The sequence below is a fragment of the Cnephaeus nilssonii genome, assembly GCF_951640355.1.
Source record: "Cnephaeus nilssonii genome assembly, chromosome: 9".
Lineage (NCBI taxonomy): Eukaryota > Metazoa > Chordata > Mammalia > Chiroptera > Vespertilionidae > Cnephaeus > Cnephaeus nilssonii.
The window spans coordinates 14,885,440-14,903,880 of NC_137080.1; the positions used below are offsets into that span (position 1 = coordinate 14,885,440).

The window sequence follows — 18,441 nt, forward strand, 5'->3', positions numbered from 1 at the left end:
AACTAAAAAGCTTCTGCACAGCAAAAGAAACCGACAACAAAGAGGCAGCTGACTGAATGGGTGATGATATTTGCAAACAATAGCTCCGACAAAGGTTAAATATCTAAAATATACAAAGAACTCATAAAACTCAACACTAAACAAACAAACAACCCAATTTAAAAATGGGCAGAGGACCTAAACAGACACCTCTCCCAAGAAGACATACAGCGGCCAACAGATATATGAAAATATGTTCAACCTCACTAGCAATTCGGGCAGGGGTGGGGAACCTTCTTTCTGACAAGGGCCACTTGGATATTTATAACATCATTCATGGGCCATATAAAGTGATCAACTTAAATATTATGTTGCTATGAAAAAAGCTCCTAGATTTATTGAAGTTCGAGTCCTGCCTGCAATTGCCTTGGCAGGGCCAGACCAAAAGATATGGCCTGCAGGGCCGGAGTTCCCATCCCTGAATTAAGGAAATGCAAATCAAAACTACAATGAGATACCACCTCATACCTGTTAGAATGGCTATTATCAACAAGACAAGTAATAACAAGTGTTGGAGAGGTTGTGGAGAAAAGGGTTATTTCACTCATTGCTGGTGGGAATGTAAACTGGTACAGTCACTATGGAAAACAGTCTGGTGATTCCTCAAAACATTGAGAATAGAGGTACTATATGACTCAGCAATCCTTCTCCTGGGTATATACCTGAAAAGCTCGAAAACATGTATTCCCAATGATATGCACCACTATGTTCATTGCAGCATTATTTACTGTGGCTAAGACATGGGAACAACCAAAGTGTCCTTCCATAGAGGATTGGGTAAAGAAGACGTGGTATAGCCGAAACCGGTTATGGCTCAGTGGATAGAGCATCGGCCTGCGGACTCAAGGGTCCCAGGTTCGATTCCGGTCAAGGGCATGCACCTTAGTTGTGGGCACATCCCCAGAAGGGGGTGTGCAAGAGGCAGCTGATCAATGTTTCTCTCTCATCGATGTTTCTAACTTTCTATCCCTCTCTCTTCCTCTCTGTAAAAAATCAATAAAATATATATATTTAAAAAAAAAGACGTGGTATATATATGCAATGGAATGCTACTCAACCATAAGAAAAGATGAAATACTGCCATTTGTGACAACATGGATGGACCTTGAGAATATTATGCTAAGTGAAATAAGTCAGTTGGAAAAAGGCAAGAGCCATATGATTTTACTCATATGTGGGATATAAAACTGAAACTAGTGGACACAAACAGCAATGTGGTGGTTGCCAGAGGAGGGAAGGGGGTGAGGGTGAAGGGAGCCTAGTATATCTTGACGAAAGATGATTTGACTTTGGGTGGTGGGCACACAGTGCGATATACAGATCTTATGTCATAGAAATGTATACTTGAAACCTATCTGATCCAATAAATTTAATAACAAAAATATCATCACTAAATATAGGTAACATCATACCATGAAACAACAAATTTAAATTAATTTTGTTCCTTTCTAAAAATATAGTCTAATATTTCCATCTCAGAGGACAAATTTAAGCAGTTGGTTTTTAAGCACCTTGAAAAATTAGATATTTGGCCCTACTTGCAAGCTAACATTATGCCAGTTTCATAGATGCTGGCAGAAGATACAAAACTCCTGGGTTAGAGTTCAAGACTGTCAATCAGGTACAACAAGCAGTATGAGCATCAGCTTGTTCTGTGCTGGTTTCCTGAGCTCCAGTTCCCACAAGCCTAAGCAAAGAGGGTCAGGTAATGTTTGCCCATGCAGTGGGTGTTGTTACAGGAGAGTGGCTCTGAGTTGAGGGAACTCAAATAAGCCTGCTTGCCCTTGGCTCAAGAGAGAGACACTAGCTCTGTCTTCCAAAGCTCTAAGCAAACCTACCCTTTGTTCAGAGGGAAATACTATAGCTTCCAAGGCTGTTCACTGTGCAGCCTTGAAAAGGAGTCTGGGAAAAAGACCAGTTGTGCCTGGGAAACACAATAGATCCATGGAGAATTGTCTTTCAGTATTGGTGATGGCTGGAACCCCTTTATATAAACAGTAGATAGGAGACAAATTTTCTTCAATTTTTAGAATACTGGCCCCAAATGAATTTAAAAACATTGAAACCAAATTATTTGACAGCTGCATTCAGAATGTTTTAGAGAGTCATAATCACATAGTTCTAGGAGGACCTTAAAACTATATAATGCATATATAACACACACACATATTTATAAAGCTTATTTTTACCTCCCCAATTAAAATGTAAATTTTTTAGAGTAATGACTATATATACATATATACATATGCATATATATGTATAGATATATTTGTGTGTGTGTATATTTATTCACTTATTCTGGTTCCTACATTACTTTGCATTAACTTAATAAAATTATGTAGGTCTGCCCTCCCGTTTCTTTTTTTTCCACATTGCCATGAGAACAACAACAAAAAGTGTGTTCCTATAATGAGGGTTCCAACTGCCCTGAAAAATGACAATATTTTCTTATCTTCCAGGCCGTTTATCCATAGGATGTAGGACAATGCCCCGCACCTCGTAGAAGTCAGTGTATATTTTTGCATTGCATCGACTTGAACTCAGGAGCCCGCTCTACACTTTGTCAGCCCAAAGCTGCTCTTGCTCAGTAACACATGCTGTGCTTTGAAAATAGAAAACGTTTCCTTTTCCTCAAACCTGTAGGCAATCATTTCAAGCTTAAAGATCCCTGCTCTTTATGATGGTTCTAGCGTGTAGGCGCATAAAACTAAGTGAAGAATTGGGCATGTCTCCGGGAACATTTGTTTTATTAGGAGAGAAGGGAGTCCAGGAGTGCCTATTTTTTTTTTCTTCCTCTAAGAACTGTCTCTTCCCCGCCTCTGCCCCCCCCCCCCCCGCCCCCGCCCCCGCTCATTTTCATCCTCTTCAATGGGAATGTAGCAGCCAGAGTTCACTGTTGAAATAGACTATCCCTGCAAGTTCCACCGGAGGCTGACTCATCAACACAATGCTTTGGAAGCACTGTGGTCTTCTTTTCTAAATTAAACGTTTCAACAACGAATGCAGAAAAGTACAACCTGTTTCCGTCCTCTTTCCACATCGGAATTACCTCCCTACAGGAACGAGCAAATGTGTGTCCACGTGAATGGCCATCTACAACAGCTTACTCGCCTGGCCACTCCAGGGTCTTGCACACAAAGGGTGGGAGGGGGCGTGGGGAGGCTGCTGGGTGGGGGTCAACCCGCGCCTGGCCCAGCTGGGGAGCGGGGACCAGGCGCAGGCTCAACTTGGGGCTCGGGATAGAGGAAGAACCCCAAAATCGCCGTCCTACCCAAACGAGTCAGGCGGGGAGGCTAGGAGTGCGCGCGCGAGCCGAGTGCATGCTTACGTCGGCGCGAGACCGGAGCTGGGAGAATTAAGAGAGGAGTTGAGCTGCACCGGGTCCCTCTTGAGCAGCGGCAGCTGGAGCCACAGCAGAAGCGGCAGCAGCAGCAGCAGCGGCGGCGGCGGCGGCCGGGGGAGCGCGCCTGACTCCCGCCGCCCGCCCGGGGCGCACGGGGAGAGGCCGGCGCCTCTGGGCAGCCGCCCCGCCGCGCCCACTGCCCAGGGGGCTGCGGACGCACAAAGGCGGCGGCCGCCCGCGTGGCCTTCTCTACCCCGGGCGTTCAATTCCCGCTCCCCACCTTCTCGTAGGAAAACCATCAGCATGGCAGGGCCGGGCGAGGGCCCGGGACAGCGGGGGCCCTAAGCGCTGCACCCCCACCCCTCCTGCTGGGAGACACAGCGCGGGGCTCGCGGACGATGTGTCCGCGGCTGCTCCCCTGTGCGTCCTCGGCCCGGGTCCCCGCTCCCGCCCCTCTTCTCTGCTGGATCCATCCCACCCCGAGGAGTTGATGCTGCTTTGGCCGCCGCTGGAGCCGCGGCTGCTGGATGCCAGGGAGTGCCGCATTGCCTAGCGTCCCCGCCCGCCTCCGGGTTTGCTGGTAGGAGCCTCGTCTGCTCTTTCTTCTCTCTTGCTCCGGGGGGTTTTATAGAAAAGGTAGAGGCATTTTGCTGTTATTCTCCACTCCTCTTCTCCACCCTCTCACCCCACCCAGCCTTTGCAGTGTGCGTTCCCCGAGAGATCCCCCCCAGGCCCCCGCGGCAAGTCCGTGGAAATAAAGGGCCAGAGAAAGAGGCAGAAGTTGGGGGTGGGGTTGGGGAGAGCCCCGCTGGGGCCAGCGCCACCAGAAACCCTTCTGGTGCCTGATGAGATCACGGGTGTATCTGAGAGGGGCGGAGGGAAGGTGAGCTATCTGCAGAGTCTCCACCTATTGGGATCGTAATCATTTAAAATAAAATCCCACCAGTACATCTTTTTTAAAAAATAGATTCGTTGAGAAGCAGAAAGGGAAATAAAACCCCTTTCCCCTCTCTCTTTCTCTCTTTTTCTTTCTGGTTTAAAGACGCTCTTCCCCGCCCGGAGCTCAACCCTGAAGAGCCAGCTCATTATTAATCAGGATCCCCATCGTTATCCCTGGCTGGAGCATCCTTCGGCAGGGACCGCAGGAGCATCCGAGGGCTGAGCTGGGATGCGCGTGGGGGTTGTTTTTGTCACATCTTGGGGGAGCAGAGGACAGCACCCAGATCAGCGCCACCCGTGCTGGTGTGATTAGGGCTGTTTTCTTCCGGTGAGAGAAAGGACCAGAAGAGGAGTGAGGTCCACATCTCTTTACAGGAAAGGGAAGAGGGAACCCAAGTGGAGGCGCTTTTATAAGCGAGTGGGGGAAAGAAGTTTATACCCTTCATCGAAAAGCTGTGGGAAGGCGGGAGCCACAGGGTACTTGATTGGACACCAAGACCGATCATTTCCTGCCAAGAAGAGGACGCAGGCGGCCTCGAGGTCTGGAGGCCAGAGCGTGCTGGAGGCCGGGGCCAGGGGTGCTGTGGGACAGTCCGCCAGAGGCAGGGGAGGCTCGGGACCCGCAAAACACGATGACTCATTTACAAGCCGGGCTGTCCCCGGAGACCCTGGAGAAAGCTCGCCTGGAGCTCAACGAGAACCCAGACACTCTGCACCAGGACATCCAGGAGGTGAGGGACATGGTCATCACCAGGCCGGACATCGGCTTTCTGCGCACAGACGACGCCTTCATCTTACGCTTCTTGCGGGCCAGGAAGTTTCACCACTTCGAGGCCTTCCGCCTCCTGGCCCAGTACTTTGAGTACCGGCAGCAGAACCTGGACATGTTCAAAAGCTTCAAGGCCACTGACCCCGGCATCAAGCAGGCGCTGAAGGATGGCTTCCCCGGGGGCCTGGCCAACCTGGACCACTACGGCAGGAAGATTCTAGTCCTTTTTGCTGCCAACTGGGATCAGAGCAGGTAAATCCTAAATCCCAACTCCTATGAGGGACTCTCTTATTCTCCCATTTTCCAGAATTTACCCTGAGTAGCCATAGCTTTACAGCTTTCATGCTTTTGTTTATTGGGTTGGGAAAAAAAGGAGAAAATGGAACTAAACAAATGAGTTTTTGGTGGGCACCCTGGGGGTGTGGGAGGGGCTTGTTTGAAACCTTTGTAACTCTTACTTCTCCAGCACCCAGCTTCTACTGCAGCTTGAAGTGCTTCCCGCATCCTATTTATGGTGCTGCAGTCAAAATAATGTAACTTCTAAATAAATGTGCTAATTTTTTTTTTTCACCTCCTAAATAAGTTCACTGTTCTCTGGAGAAATTAGTGTGAAGACAGAGACAGCTTTTTCTCCTTCCTTCTAAATAAATTCTTCAACTAGACTCATCATCATCATTTTCATGATCACCATCATCTTCATTATCATCATCACCATCATCATTTTCTGTGTCTAGTACATTATCTTTTAAGGGCAGCCTGGCATTCAACCGAGATCAAGTAGTTTTATTGCTTGGGAACTTTTCCGCTTGGTGATGTGTAGATGAAGGACTAATGTGATGTGTGTCACTTCAGTGAAAAGGCAGAGTTCTATCCTCTGGCACTGAGCATGCCTACCGACGCTGAAATCAAGGCCGGCTGTTGTGCGCTCCACACCTGTCACTAATCTAAAGAAGATGTTTCCTGTCCGATGTGATTTTTCATCTCTTGGAAGGAAGTGGAAAATGTTTAGATATGTCAGTTGGTAGACTTTTTGAGCTCTCTTGCTTTTTAATGGAGGAGAGATATTTTTATTGTATCTACAGATGATAGAAAAAGGGAGAGAGTGACTCCTCTACTTCCTCAATCAGAACTATTTCCTCAGACTAACAGAGAGAAGAAATGATAAACACTCCCGTGTAAGGTAGTTTCAATTAAGTTCAAAGTTAAATGTATTTCATGGAACTTAAACATGTTATCAGAACCATGAATCATAAGAAGCTGGTTGTTAAAATATTGGTGTGTTTTTTTAGTTCTGAGAATGGGGACTTTCGATGCATGAAGTTAGTTTAAATCATCTCTGGTTCAATTGTCAAAGACTTTTTTTTCAGTGACTGGGAAATCTTATAGATTTCTAGATAGACCTTTCAGAGTCTTGGGATCTTAGAATGTAAATGAACACTTTTAACAGGTTTTTGCCCTTTAGTTGGTTACCTATTCTCTGTAATTCTAGGTTGAGAACTACTCCAATCATTTTTTAGACAAATATAAAGTCAAACTACTACCCGAGAAATCTTAAAACCATAAAACTAAGAAACTAATAGAGTTAGCCATTGAGGGGGATGGAGTCCTGTTACTTACTTTGGTTAGTTATGGAGATCATATTTTACTTTGTATTGGTAGCGAAGTGTAAAGGACCATGAAATGCCATTCTTTGACCACAATTTTTCTTTAACATTAAAAAAAAATCTGATAAGTACATTGTAGGGTCATGCAAACCAGTGGTTGTGTACACTGAGTGGCCAGATTATTATGATCTCTGAACACATAATAATCTGGCCACTCAGTGTAGACTGACCACAGAGTTGGGATTGTAAAATAAGGTTTTTCCCTGTATAAGAACTGCATTGTGGGTAGTTAGAAAGAAGCAGAGGACTTACTAGCCAGAGGCTGGGGGCCACTATCTCCTGGTCCCTTGACATATCAAGATTTGTAAGCTTTCCCTTATGCATAAGTACACTGAGTGGCCAGATTATTATGCGTTCAGAGATCATAATAATCTGGCCACTCAGTGTATATCAAAATGGAACACTTTTATTCAAGAAAGAACCTACTATTCCATTTGTCAGTTAGATTAGAACTTTGTTTATTAAGCTACAGTTAAATTAGGAGTTGTGGAAATTTTATATTTAAATATGTTTTAAAGTCTGAAAGATATTAGGCAGTTCACATTTAAGGTGACATACATTATTTATTTATTATTCAATGTATATTGTTATTTTTTATTGACTTTATTGGGGTTACATTGGTAAATAAAACTATAAAGGTTTCCAGTGTACAACTCAATAAAACATCTGCATCCTGCATTATGCACCCACTGACCAAAGTAAAGTCTCTTTCCATCCCATTTATCCTCTCCTTTGCCCACTTCCACCTTTTTTCATCCAGCCTCCCAATCCCCCTTCCCTCTGAGAGCTGTTGGTCTGTTCTATGTATCTATCCTTCTGTTTCTATTTTGTTTATTAAGTTATTTGTTCATTAGATTCCACAGATAAATGAGGTCATATGGTATCTGTCTTTCCCTGACTGGCTGATTTCACTTAGCATGAGACATGCATTTACATTAGATCCATTTTAACTTATATCTATAAGTGAACTAATATTCACACTGATTTATAAACCTAATTAAGATGAACAGTTCTCATGTATATGGGAAGTTGATTATTCCAGATTACTAAAGAGACTATGTTGTCTATTTCATACTTTTCTATAAAGGATAGGTTATTAGCAATCAAAATCTATCTCCCTGGAAATCGACAATGGGAGAAGATTTGTTAATTGGTATATAGAACTATTTTTTTATTAAATCTACATAAACACTTTAAATATTAAAAAATTTGTACATCTGAAATAAAAAATGAGAATCCATGTCCTATAAAATACCCTATCAGTTTCTAGACTAATAATTGTGAATTCTGTTTCTATGGATGTACATGAGTAGACATAATCATGAAGTTATAGTACATCAAAGTCAAAAGGTATACAAATTATTTAGAACTTCACTAAAATTCAGTTGAGTTTCTTCCTCCTACATTCTAAAAAAAAGTTATTCCTCCCCTCTCCCTGCCTGCCCTCCTTCCCAAACCTACATATACCCAATAACAAGGACGAGCGGATAAACAGGTCCATTCTGTTGGCATCCTCTGTAAACCACTATCATTGGTACGTGTGCATAACAACTGCCCAGAAACCTGCAGACAGCTGCCTTTCTGGCAGTACCAGCACAACACCAGCCCTTCTCCTACCTTTGGCCTGACCCCCCTTTCTTCTTCCATGCTGCAGCCTCAAGTCTTACCTGACTTGGCTCCTATGGAAATTTCTACCACCTTCCCTAGATATTTACCTCACTGTTGCTGTGTTAGGTGGATAGCCATGTGCCAAATCCTCTCATTCCCGCCCCCCCTCCCACCCCCACCCCCGCCTCACCGCACCCCATTCGGTGAGTCTGGTGTTCTCACCTTTCTGCTCTGATCCTGCAGCCCAAACAACTTGGGTCTCCTGAGAAGACTGACTGCTCATCTGAACACAACTCGGACCGCCTTCCTTGAGTTGATCAGTGATTTACCTGACTTTCAACACCTTACACAGAGAGTACCATTGATTTAAAGGAACAATAGGTGGGAATGTCTACAATTACAGAGGGAAATTCCAGAAGTCATTTAGAAACAATTCCCTACCCCCTACTTTATTTGGAAAACAGGTTATTTTCAGCTTCCCAAAGGGAAACAGAAGATTTTTAAAATAAGTTTCAAAGAGCTTTGTAAAGACCTCTGAAATAATCAATATGTATATAAAAAAGACTAAGCCTTATGTTATTATTTTTATAAGAGCACCTGAACTAGAGTTAATGCTCAATAACTATTTGTTTAGTTAAATTTGGTTAAACATTTAAAAAATAATTCTAAGTGGAAAGTTACCTAATACACACTTTTCTCCTATATTAAATTTGTAGGACAGTTTTCTGTGCTTCTCAGGAGACTGGAAATAGTAAATGTGTGTGAGATGATGACTATAAATAAAACAGTGTCTCTTTCTACTGCAATATAATGCAGGTCAGTTTCAGAGCATTGATTTGGAGCATTTCCAAAGCCTTTACAAGAGACATGAAATTTTCAGGAAGACTAAGGTAAAATAATATTTACAGTGTACCCACCTTCTAATAAATCTTAAAAAAATGAAATACTGAAATGTCAAAGTGACTTTCAGTTTGATTTGTGGTTCTTTTGAAAAAGAACAGAACAGGCTTAGATGACTTATTACATTTATTGAGCAGGATGTCCTTGGAAAATATTCATAAAATGTAATATCCTTTCTTTCAGATCATCTAACATAATTTCTGAAAGCAAGAGTAAATTCTACACATTTAAAAACAATTGGATTATTTCACTGCATCACTAGGATTCAGTAGCCCTCCATACATTACATTCTATATGTCCTTCATGAGTGATAGTGTCCTGCTTAGGGCTCAACAGATCCTTCAAATTTCCACCTGATTTCAACAACAAAATGTGAGGATGATGTACCATGAAGTTAGAAGAGATTGCAAAGGAAGCTAGAAAACAAAGTTTGGAATAAAACTAGATCATGATCTACACCCTAGGACAGTGGTCGGCAAACTCATTAGTCAACAGAGCCAAATATCAACAGTACAACGATTGAAATTTCTTTTGAGAGCCAAATTCTTTAAACTTAAACTTCTTCTAACGCCACTTCTTCAAAATAGACTCGCCCAGGCTGTTGTATTTTGTGGAAGAGCCACACTCAAGGGGCCAAAGAGCCACATGTGGCTCGCGAGCCGCAGTTTGCCAACCACTGCCCTCGGACATGAGAGCAGGTATCTGAGTAGTCATATATACTTACTGGGAATATTCATGAGTAAATTGTGTCACCTGAAATATAATGATGGCACATATTCTGATAGTTGAACTGTAATTTTTAGCCTTCAAGTTGTACTTTACCTCGTTACTGATAAAGTAGTTCTCTATACTTTAGTGCAGCAAACAATAATTTATCTGGAATCTGGTTAATAATGACAAGAAAACCATTAAATACAGTTAAACGAAAATAATTCTTAACATAGTGGCAATTCAGAAAGCACTGACCGTCTTGCACTCTGTTTGGCTTGTCATAATGGATATTGATCATCACTTAGAGTATTGAAGCTCTGGAAGGGGTAGGAGCTATGATCCTGAAACTTATCTTGGAGTTTGCCTAAACACTGTGTTATTGTCAGTTTGTTTAGTTTGTGTGGCTTTTCATAAAAAAGAGAAAATATACAAATGGCTAGCTATTTACAGCTTCAGATTGAATTATGATTATGCTTCCATTTATTAAAATAATGTGACCAATCTCCAAATTGAAAGATTTATGATGACGATGGATTAAAATTTAAAAAGTAACCATGGACTACACAGATAATTTTTTGGCTTGATTTTTCAAGACCTTGGCTCAATTTGTTAAAATATTAAAATATTTCTCTACTTTGGCTTCACGGTATCATAGATCAGGGGCAGAGTCGGGAATTTTTACCTTCAAAATCCTGGAAGCCCTGCTGTGCTCTCTTCTGGGTGGACTTTGAGATTAGGTCAAAGCTGGAAGTGGCAGGTGTGGATTCCGTGGGGTTTCTGCTCCAGCAGAGTTTCCGCATTGCTTTCTTATAAGGATGCTCTTTTAACAAAGCTCTGGAAATGGCAGCTTATTCTAAACTATGCCCTGGTCCATAGCATGGAAAATGGGAAAGAGAAAGATTGTCCTGAAAAATGTTAGTAGAATATTGGAACAAATCTCTAAAAAAGAAAAAAAAATAGGACAGTCTCCAAAAACTAGAGCAATTATGAAGTAATTAGTAAAACAATACTGAAATAACAGCAAAGACCAAGGGCTAACTTCAGTAGGAAGTTGATTGGGTCTGGACTGAGCCAGGCATGTTTCAAATATGCAACTTTAAACAAAGGTGGAGATAAGAAAAGGATTTGAGCTTACTATAGTGCATTGAAAGTGTGCCTCAAAAGAAATGTTTAAAGCTATTTCAAAACATGAGCCAAGTTAGTAAATTAATAAGTTATCCTTTGTAAATTAATACATTTTCTCCATTCTGGGAAAAAGTTTGAGCGCTTTTACATCACTGAGTACAGGTGTGTATTTCATTAACATAGTAAGTGACATGACTGACATGAGGGAAGGATGTCCTTGTATGTTGGGTCCTTATAACATCAAAACTGAGAGAATAGTATTCAAGTCAATTTTTAAAAAAGAATACTTTAGTCTAATGTTTGTTACATACATAGAAACTTAGCAGTTGCTGGAGGCAAATAAACACACATAACACATTATTTGTACTAACAAGGGACATACAACATCTGTGGGAAGAAAACACATGAAAAGCTAAATATCCACCAGAGAGTTATAAGTGCTTAATGAGGGTACTCTTTGCCAGTGGAGAAGTTCAGGGCAGAGGGGCAGCTGTGAGCTACTGAGTGTTTTATAGAGAAAGCATTGCCTTCTTGGTTAGCTAAATTCAACCTTTTAGTATTTCATTTTAATTAATTAATTAACTTATTTGTTCATTTTAAATCACTTTTATAGCATGTATCAGGCACTCTTTTAAGCACTTAAACATTTACTTATAAAATCTTTAATAGAATCATACAAGGTAGGTCCTGTTAATATTTACATTTTGTAGATGAGGAAACAGGCACAGAGCAGTGAAGTATTTCACCCATAACCAGTGAATTGGTCAAACTTTTTTTGCATGTAAAGACAGCCACATAAATCTAGATAAACACACAGAATTTGATACAATTATATCAAAAAAGGCAATCTATGATCATTTAAGTATAATCTGTGGCAGTGGTCGGCAAACTCATTAGTCAACAGAGCCAAATATCAACAGTACAACGATTGAAATTGCTTTTGAGAGCCAAATTTTTTAAACTTAAACGTCTTCTAACGCCACTTCTTCAAAATAGACTCGCCCAGGCCGTGGTATTTTGTGGAAGAGCCACACTCAAGGGACCAAAGAGCCGCATGTGGCTCACGAGCCACAGTTTGCCGACCACGGATCTATGGTTTAGAAAGTCTTGATTAACTCTCCTAATACTGATGATTAGACACAGAAAGTTAAGTTGCTACAATGAATATTCTGAGGGATAGACTGCACTAAGCAGGCACTGGCTTGGAGTATCCTGCCCTGACAAGGAGAGTTGCCTTTCTGATGTGTTTGCATATTTCCAGCACAATTCTGTTTTAGTTTATTTTGGTGGCAGCAGTGTACACTTTTTAAACCTTTTTTCAAGGAAAGATATTTTTTTCTCTAGATGTTTTATTTCCAACAAAACATCTTTTGTTCTCACTCACCTACATTCCCATAGCAGCAAGGCCCACACAGATAATCTTCTGTGCTTAGTGATACAAACCAGACACATGAATACTTCAGAGTTCATATTTTCTCCAGGGTTTGTAGACTGAGCCTCTTCCCATCCCAGTTCTTTTGAATGTCTGGTTGCCCTTCCTCCACCAAAGCCCCCTGTTGGGGCCAGGCTGGAACGTGTCCTGGTACCTGGCACGGCACCATGTTGGTATTGACTTTCTGATCTATCTTCTGACACATTATGCCACTGAGACATGAAAAGGCAGAACAGCTACTCATCACACTCTGTTCTAGGTATGAGACAGCACAGGGAGTGGAGAGAACTGTGGTGGCAGGAAGAGCTGGCTTCACATCTGGGCTGCTGTTTTTCTCCCACGGGATTTCTGGGCAGACTATTTCCATTCTCTGAGACTTGTGTTTTCATCTCAATATTTTGCTGAGACCTCTTCTGTGTCCTCATCTCCAAAATAATAGGATCAAAGCCAGTCCTGAGACTTTGGGCTCATTTTGAGATTAAGATAATGCATTTGAAATTCCTTTGGAAATCTGAAACTATTACGTGGATAGAGGTATTATTATTATTATTATTTCCCCTCAGTAATATAAAATGGTAGATGGGCTCAACTTTAGCACTAATGACACCTCGAGGCATTAATAAAGGTAATTCTTCTCCTTTGTCTCTCCCCTAGCACCTTTCTAACAGGAAGTGCTTCAGATCTGGCTTAATGAACACTGATGGGCGGGGGCAGCCTTAATGAAGAATTTAATAATGGCTGATTGATTTAGTAACAAAGGGAAATTGCTTGCTGTTGTGATGCCAAGATGCCAGTTTCTTCTGTCAGGCTGAAAGAAAGGGCTGGGAAGGAGGAAGGAAATGACTTGTTTGTGATTTAGGTTGCCCTTTGCACTGATTGTAAACTGTGGTAGAGGATGAGGTGCTGTGAACCCCAGGAGAGAAGCACAGGACAAGTGGGCACCCAAAGCCTTTCATGGCTGGAGGCAGGAGAAGAAGCCCCCCTGTTCTTTTTAAAAAAAAAATATTTTATTGATTTTTTACAGAGAGGAAGGGAGAAGGATAGAGAGTTAGAAACATCGATGAGAGAGAAACATCAATCAGCTGCCTCCTACACACCTCCCATTGGGGATGTGCCCGCAACCAAGGTACATGCCCTTGACTGGAATCGAACCTGGGACCCCTTAGTCCGCAGGCCGATGCTCTATCCACTGAGCCAAACCGGTTAGGGCGCCCCCCTGTTCTTGATTCCACTGGTGGTAAATAGGCAAAGTGGGTGGCAAAGTCTCCATCTAATGTTTATGTATTATAGCAACTTTGATCTATTTCAAGAGCATGGTCCTCCTAGACTGGTGTCTCACTTAACTGGTGGCATTATTTCTTCTTACTCCATGCTACTCATCTTCCTCTCTGAGTTGATTTCAGATTCAGGCTTTCCTTAATGCTGTTTTAGGAAGCACAGTCAGGAGTCAAGAGCTGTGTAGATGCGCTAGTCTGTTATCTATGGCCTTTTCCCAGCCTGCAAGGGAAGAATAGCCATGGTGGAGCTGCTACAATTTGGGGTGTCAACCCCACGTAGGAACATGTGGACTACTTACTGCACTGACACTTTATAAATTGGAACAGTACAAAATAATTTCAAAGAGTAGAATTATGGTGGGATTCCTGAAAAGATAAAATACATAAAATGCTCCATTTCTTTGGAAGATATTTTACAGACTTTAGCAAGATCTCTTTTAATAATGCTCTGCTTAGGAATAGCCTGCTGAGCTGCTAATGGCAGCGATGTGACATGTTTGACAACAGAGGACTGGAATGTCAAGAGGGGTTTTGACCTGCCCTTTGAATGCAGTTAGCTAGGATGTTTTTTTACGATTCTTTTTTTAAACTTATACATTAATATTATTTATATAAATATCATTTAATTCTTTTTTTTTTTGGAGCAGGATATAAAATTTTAAGACTTGGTGAGATTTACTCTTGAAAACTTTGCAAACCTGCTTTTATTCCATTGCTGATCCTGAGATCTGTCTTATTTTAGTTCTGTTGGAATCATAATATGCATATAAATTTTTCTTGACTTAGACACAGTTTTATAGAACCGTATTTAAAGTGGGTTACTTAAAACAAATTGCCTCTTATTTTCAGCCCTTCCTGGTGTCATGATTTATTCTTTCTATGTACAATGCATCATCCTTCCAAAACTTACTTACGATTCAAATTTTACTTAATGCTACTTTGGTATTAATGCTCTTTGGTATTTTTATAGGTGACACCAGAATGATCATAATGAGAGAAAAGTTCTAAGTTGAACTTTTCTAATTTCTTATTTTTATTACTGTGATATTATAAACTTCAGGAATTAAAATGAATATTGCTTAAAGGAGGGTCTACATTTTAGCCAGAAATATAGCTTTCTTGCTCCAACTTCCCATAGGCTTTTGGTCATAACATTGTGTTAGGTCATTATATTTAAAAAGGACATAGGCCAACCATGAAGTGACAGATAAGGTATTCAGCCATACATGTTACACAGTTTAAAAAAATATATATATATATATTTATTGATTTCAGAGAGGAAGGGAGAGGGAGAGAGTGAGAGAAACATCAATGATGAGAGAGAATCATTGATTGGCTGCCTCCTGCACGCCCCCCACTGGGGATTGAGCCTGCAACTCCGGGCATGTGCCCTTGATGGGAATTGAACCCAGGACCCTCAGTCCACAGGCTGATGCTTTATCCACTGAGACAAACTAACTAGGGCCATATTTCACAGTTTCAAAGATGAATAAGTAATAGAGCTCTACAAAAATTTTATTATCTTATATATTTAGAAAGTATTTTAGGATACCATATCCTTAGGACTATAAATAGCCTATATACCATCCAGAGATTTAAAAAGAACCCGTTGATCCTTGCCTTTTACAATAGTAATAAGCTATCTAAAGATCATCATTAAATTTTAAAGTAAAAGATTAAAACAAATATTCTTTAGTTCTGATTATACCCTGCCAAGTATGTCCAGGCTCACACAGCTAATGAGGGACAGGGAAGCAATTCATCTTGAAATCTTCTGACACCATGCTCTATGCTTGCTTAAAGCTGGGATCCAAGAGAGATCCTATTCCATACTACTGCACTAATTTTTCAGATGAAGAATGAGGCCCAGAGAAAGAAGTCATCTGAACTTTTGTTGTCAATGATTTCTTCCTTTCTGCAAATACTATGCTTTCTCCATTCTCCTCCAAATGTTGTTAGAAGTAAAAATAGAACTATTTCCTCATATGTACTCACTGTCTCATACTGTGAGTGAACATTTAGTGGAAGGCAGCTTATCACTTCCACTAAATACCCGTGATTTCACTTCTAATCCATCCCACCTCCTCCTGAGGTCAAGATTTCTTTCTGTAACTTTTATTGAACACCTGAATGTCTGAGGAGAAAAAAACACACACAAAAAACTCGAGATGCAGGGTGCTCAAAAATGGAAATGATTAACACATTCCATAATTTTGTTGCTTCCTCTTAAAGTGCTAGAATTCTTTTTTTTTAGAATAATTATCTCATTTTTCTCTCAGCTCTGGTTGCATTACCTTCTTCACTTTCTTGAGTTTAGGGATCTGTACGTTTTTGATTCTGGGATTTTCAACCTTGAGCTCCTGAGTTTAGAATTTACTTCTTCAGGTATTTAATTGCTATTAGATGAATGTACTATAGGTTCTATTCCAGACTCTTCATTTTCAGCCATCCCCAACTGCATCTCTTTTTTTTTTTTTTTTGCATTATATTGTTTATTCAGGCTCTGAAGCTAGAATCTGTGTCATCCTTTACCTTTCCATCATATTAGTCTCCATATTTAATTAAGTGTCAAATTTTTACAAGTTTACTTCTGAAATACTTCTCAGATTTGGCTTCTAATCTCCATCCTTACCTCCACCGCCTTCATCAGTCCACAGTACCTGTAGTGTCTTTGCACTCTAATCTTGTCCATTTTACAGGAATGTAAAGAGCATTTATTGGATTTTTACAATGTGCCAGACACAGTACTAAGGTGCAAGTCAGAAAAAGTTAGAGACCCAATCCCTAAATTCGGAAGGCCTGCATTATCATAGACAGTTAAATTTCCCCCTTTGTACTCATTGATGTTCCTTTCTTTCTGTCTATATACCTCTTCTTCCTTCTTTTCTTTTATTTTTATGAAAACTCAATACAAGAAATTAAAATATGCTGACAGTTTACCCATAGTTGTTCAAATACTAGTACTATTCTTGTTTATTGTTGAGACTCCTCAAATCTTACTCAGAAAATTTTCAAATATGCACATATGAGATGCCAGTATTACTGAGAGCATTCCTGAGCTATTTAAAAAGGTACCATGCCTAATTCTCAGAGTAGTTAAAATGAAATTTTAGAAAATGATAGGAAGGCCTAGAGGTAAAGTAAATGGCTGTGAAATATGAAGAGAACCGTAGTATATCCCAAAGCATGATTGTTTTGGCAGAATACATGCTAAATTCGAACATGTCGCCTGAGTGCCACAAAACAAGTTGCTCTTAAAATAATACTTTTGAACAAAATCATCTCCTTAAGATTTCTTAGGTATTTTCAGAGTAGTTTTTAGTGTGCTAAAATCTTCCCACAGTGGTTATCAGATGTAATGAGGACTTTTCTGTTGCTTATAGGTACACACTGGTGGACATTTTACGTGCCATCTTGCTGTCTTTAGAAGCCATGATTGAAGATCCTGAGCTCCAAGTAAATGGATTTGTTTTGATCATAGACTGGAGTAACTTCACCTTCAAGCAAGCCTCTAAACTTACACCCAGCATGCTGCGATTGGCTATTGAAGGCCTTCAGGTAAAAGTTGACAAATTATCCCCTTTCTTGGTCTCCCATGTTTGACTTATCTAATCTGTTAGAATAGCAAAATGTCTTACTTAAGGAATAAAAACAATTTTATATAGTTTTCAAGCATAGACATTAAAACACTAACTGGACAAAGGATTTTAGAAGAAAAGAGATGTGGGCCTTTTAATAGGTGAGAATTTGTAATACTTGGCATAAGCCCTCACTATGCCTAAACATAAATACGATAACCAGAGCTTTTTATCTTGATAATCAGAACAAGCAACATCTTTTGGATTTTAATTATTAACTCTTTAGGCTTGTTTTTGTTTCTTTTTTCTGTTCTGTGTATATTAGTTAATTAGTTAAAGGTTTGCTTCCTTATTTCGTTTAACCTGGTGAATTTGGAATATGATGGCATGTTGCCTAAAAACTGTTGGAAAGCCAATCAACATGTTTTTGATCTCTAAGCTATGGAACCACTGTTTTGAGTTACTTTTCTAGACTTAATTGGGGTTTTTGTTCTTTTTTGTGTGTGCAAGGGCTATCACATAGAATTTACATAGGAATGGTGCATCTTCCAGTAAATGACATTTAACTGATTGGGAATTATAAAATGGAAAAGCAATTATTATTTAGTGGTATGTGATAATTAGCTGATGGCTGATTACAACCTAAAAACCAGCCACTTCTCCAGGCAGCAGAACAGTTTAACCTGTTTGAATTCACAGTTTGAGTTTTGCCTCTGGAGTGAATAAGACACCCTGGTCCCTTTTCTCTGCAGAGGCTTTTTCTGGTACACGTTTCCTGACTTGCTTTTGGTAAATGGTAAATCACCCTCCTGTCTTACCTTGAACAGTACTTTTCTTTTTTAAAGCTCCATAGAGACAATTAATAAGGTTGGGAGAGGGCACAGGATAATGCCTATTCGGAAATGTGTAGAATGTGCCCAAATGCACATGTGGAATGTGCCCTGTTGCCTGCAGAGTATACAGTGGTTTTTATCTTGTAAAGAAAATTGGTTACCACCAACCATGTTGCTTAACACAGGATGGCAACCTAGCTCTTTAGACTTGTTATCACTGTTT

General features: G+C 40.6%; 1 protein-coding gene across 1 annotated transcript in view; it reads left to right on the forward strand.

The window, feature by feature from the left end:
* Positions 1 to 4,938: 4,938 nt before the first annotated feature.
* Positions 4,939 to 18,441, forward strand: part of CLVS2 (clavesin 2) — a 60,031-nt gene continuing 46,528 nt past the window's right edge. The window contains exons 1-2 of the mRNA XM_079779920.1: positions 4,939 to 5,342; positions 17,191 to 17,365. Coding sequence (XP_079636046.1) covers positions 4,954 to 5,342; positions 17,191 to 17,365 — 564 coding nt within the window. The 5' untranslated portion in view covers positions 4,939 to 4,953. The remainder of the gene's footprint in view (positions 5,343 to 17,190; positions 17,366 to 18,441) is intronic.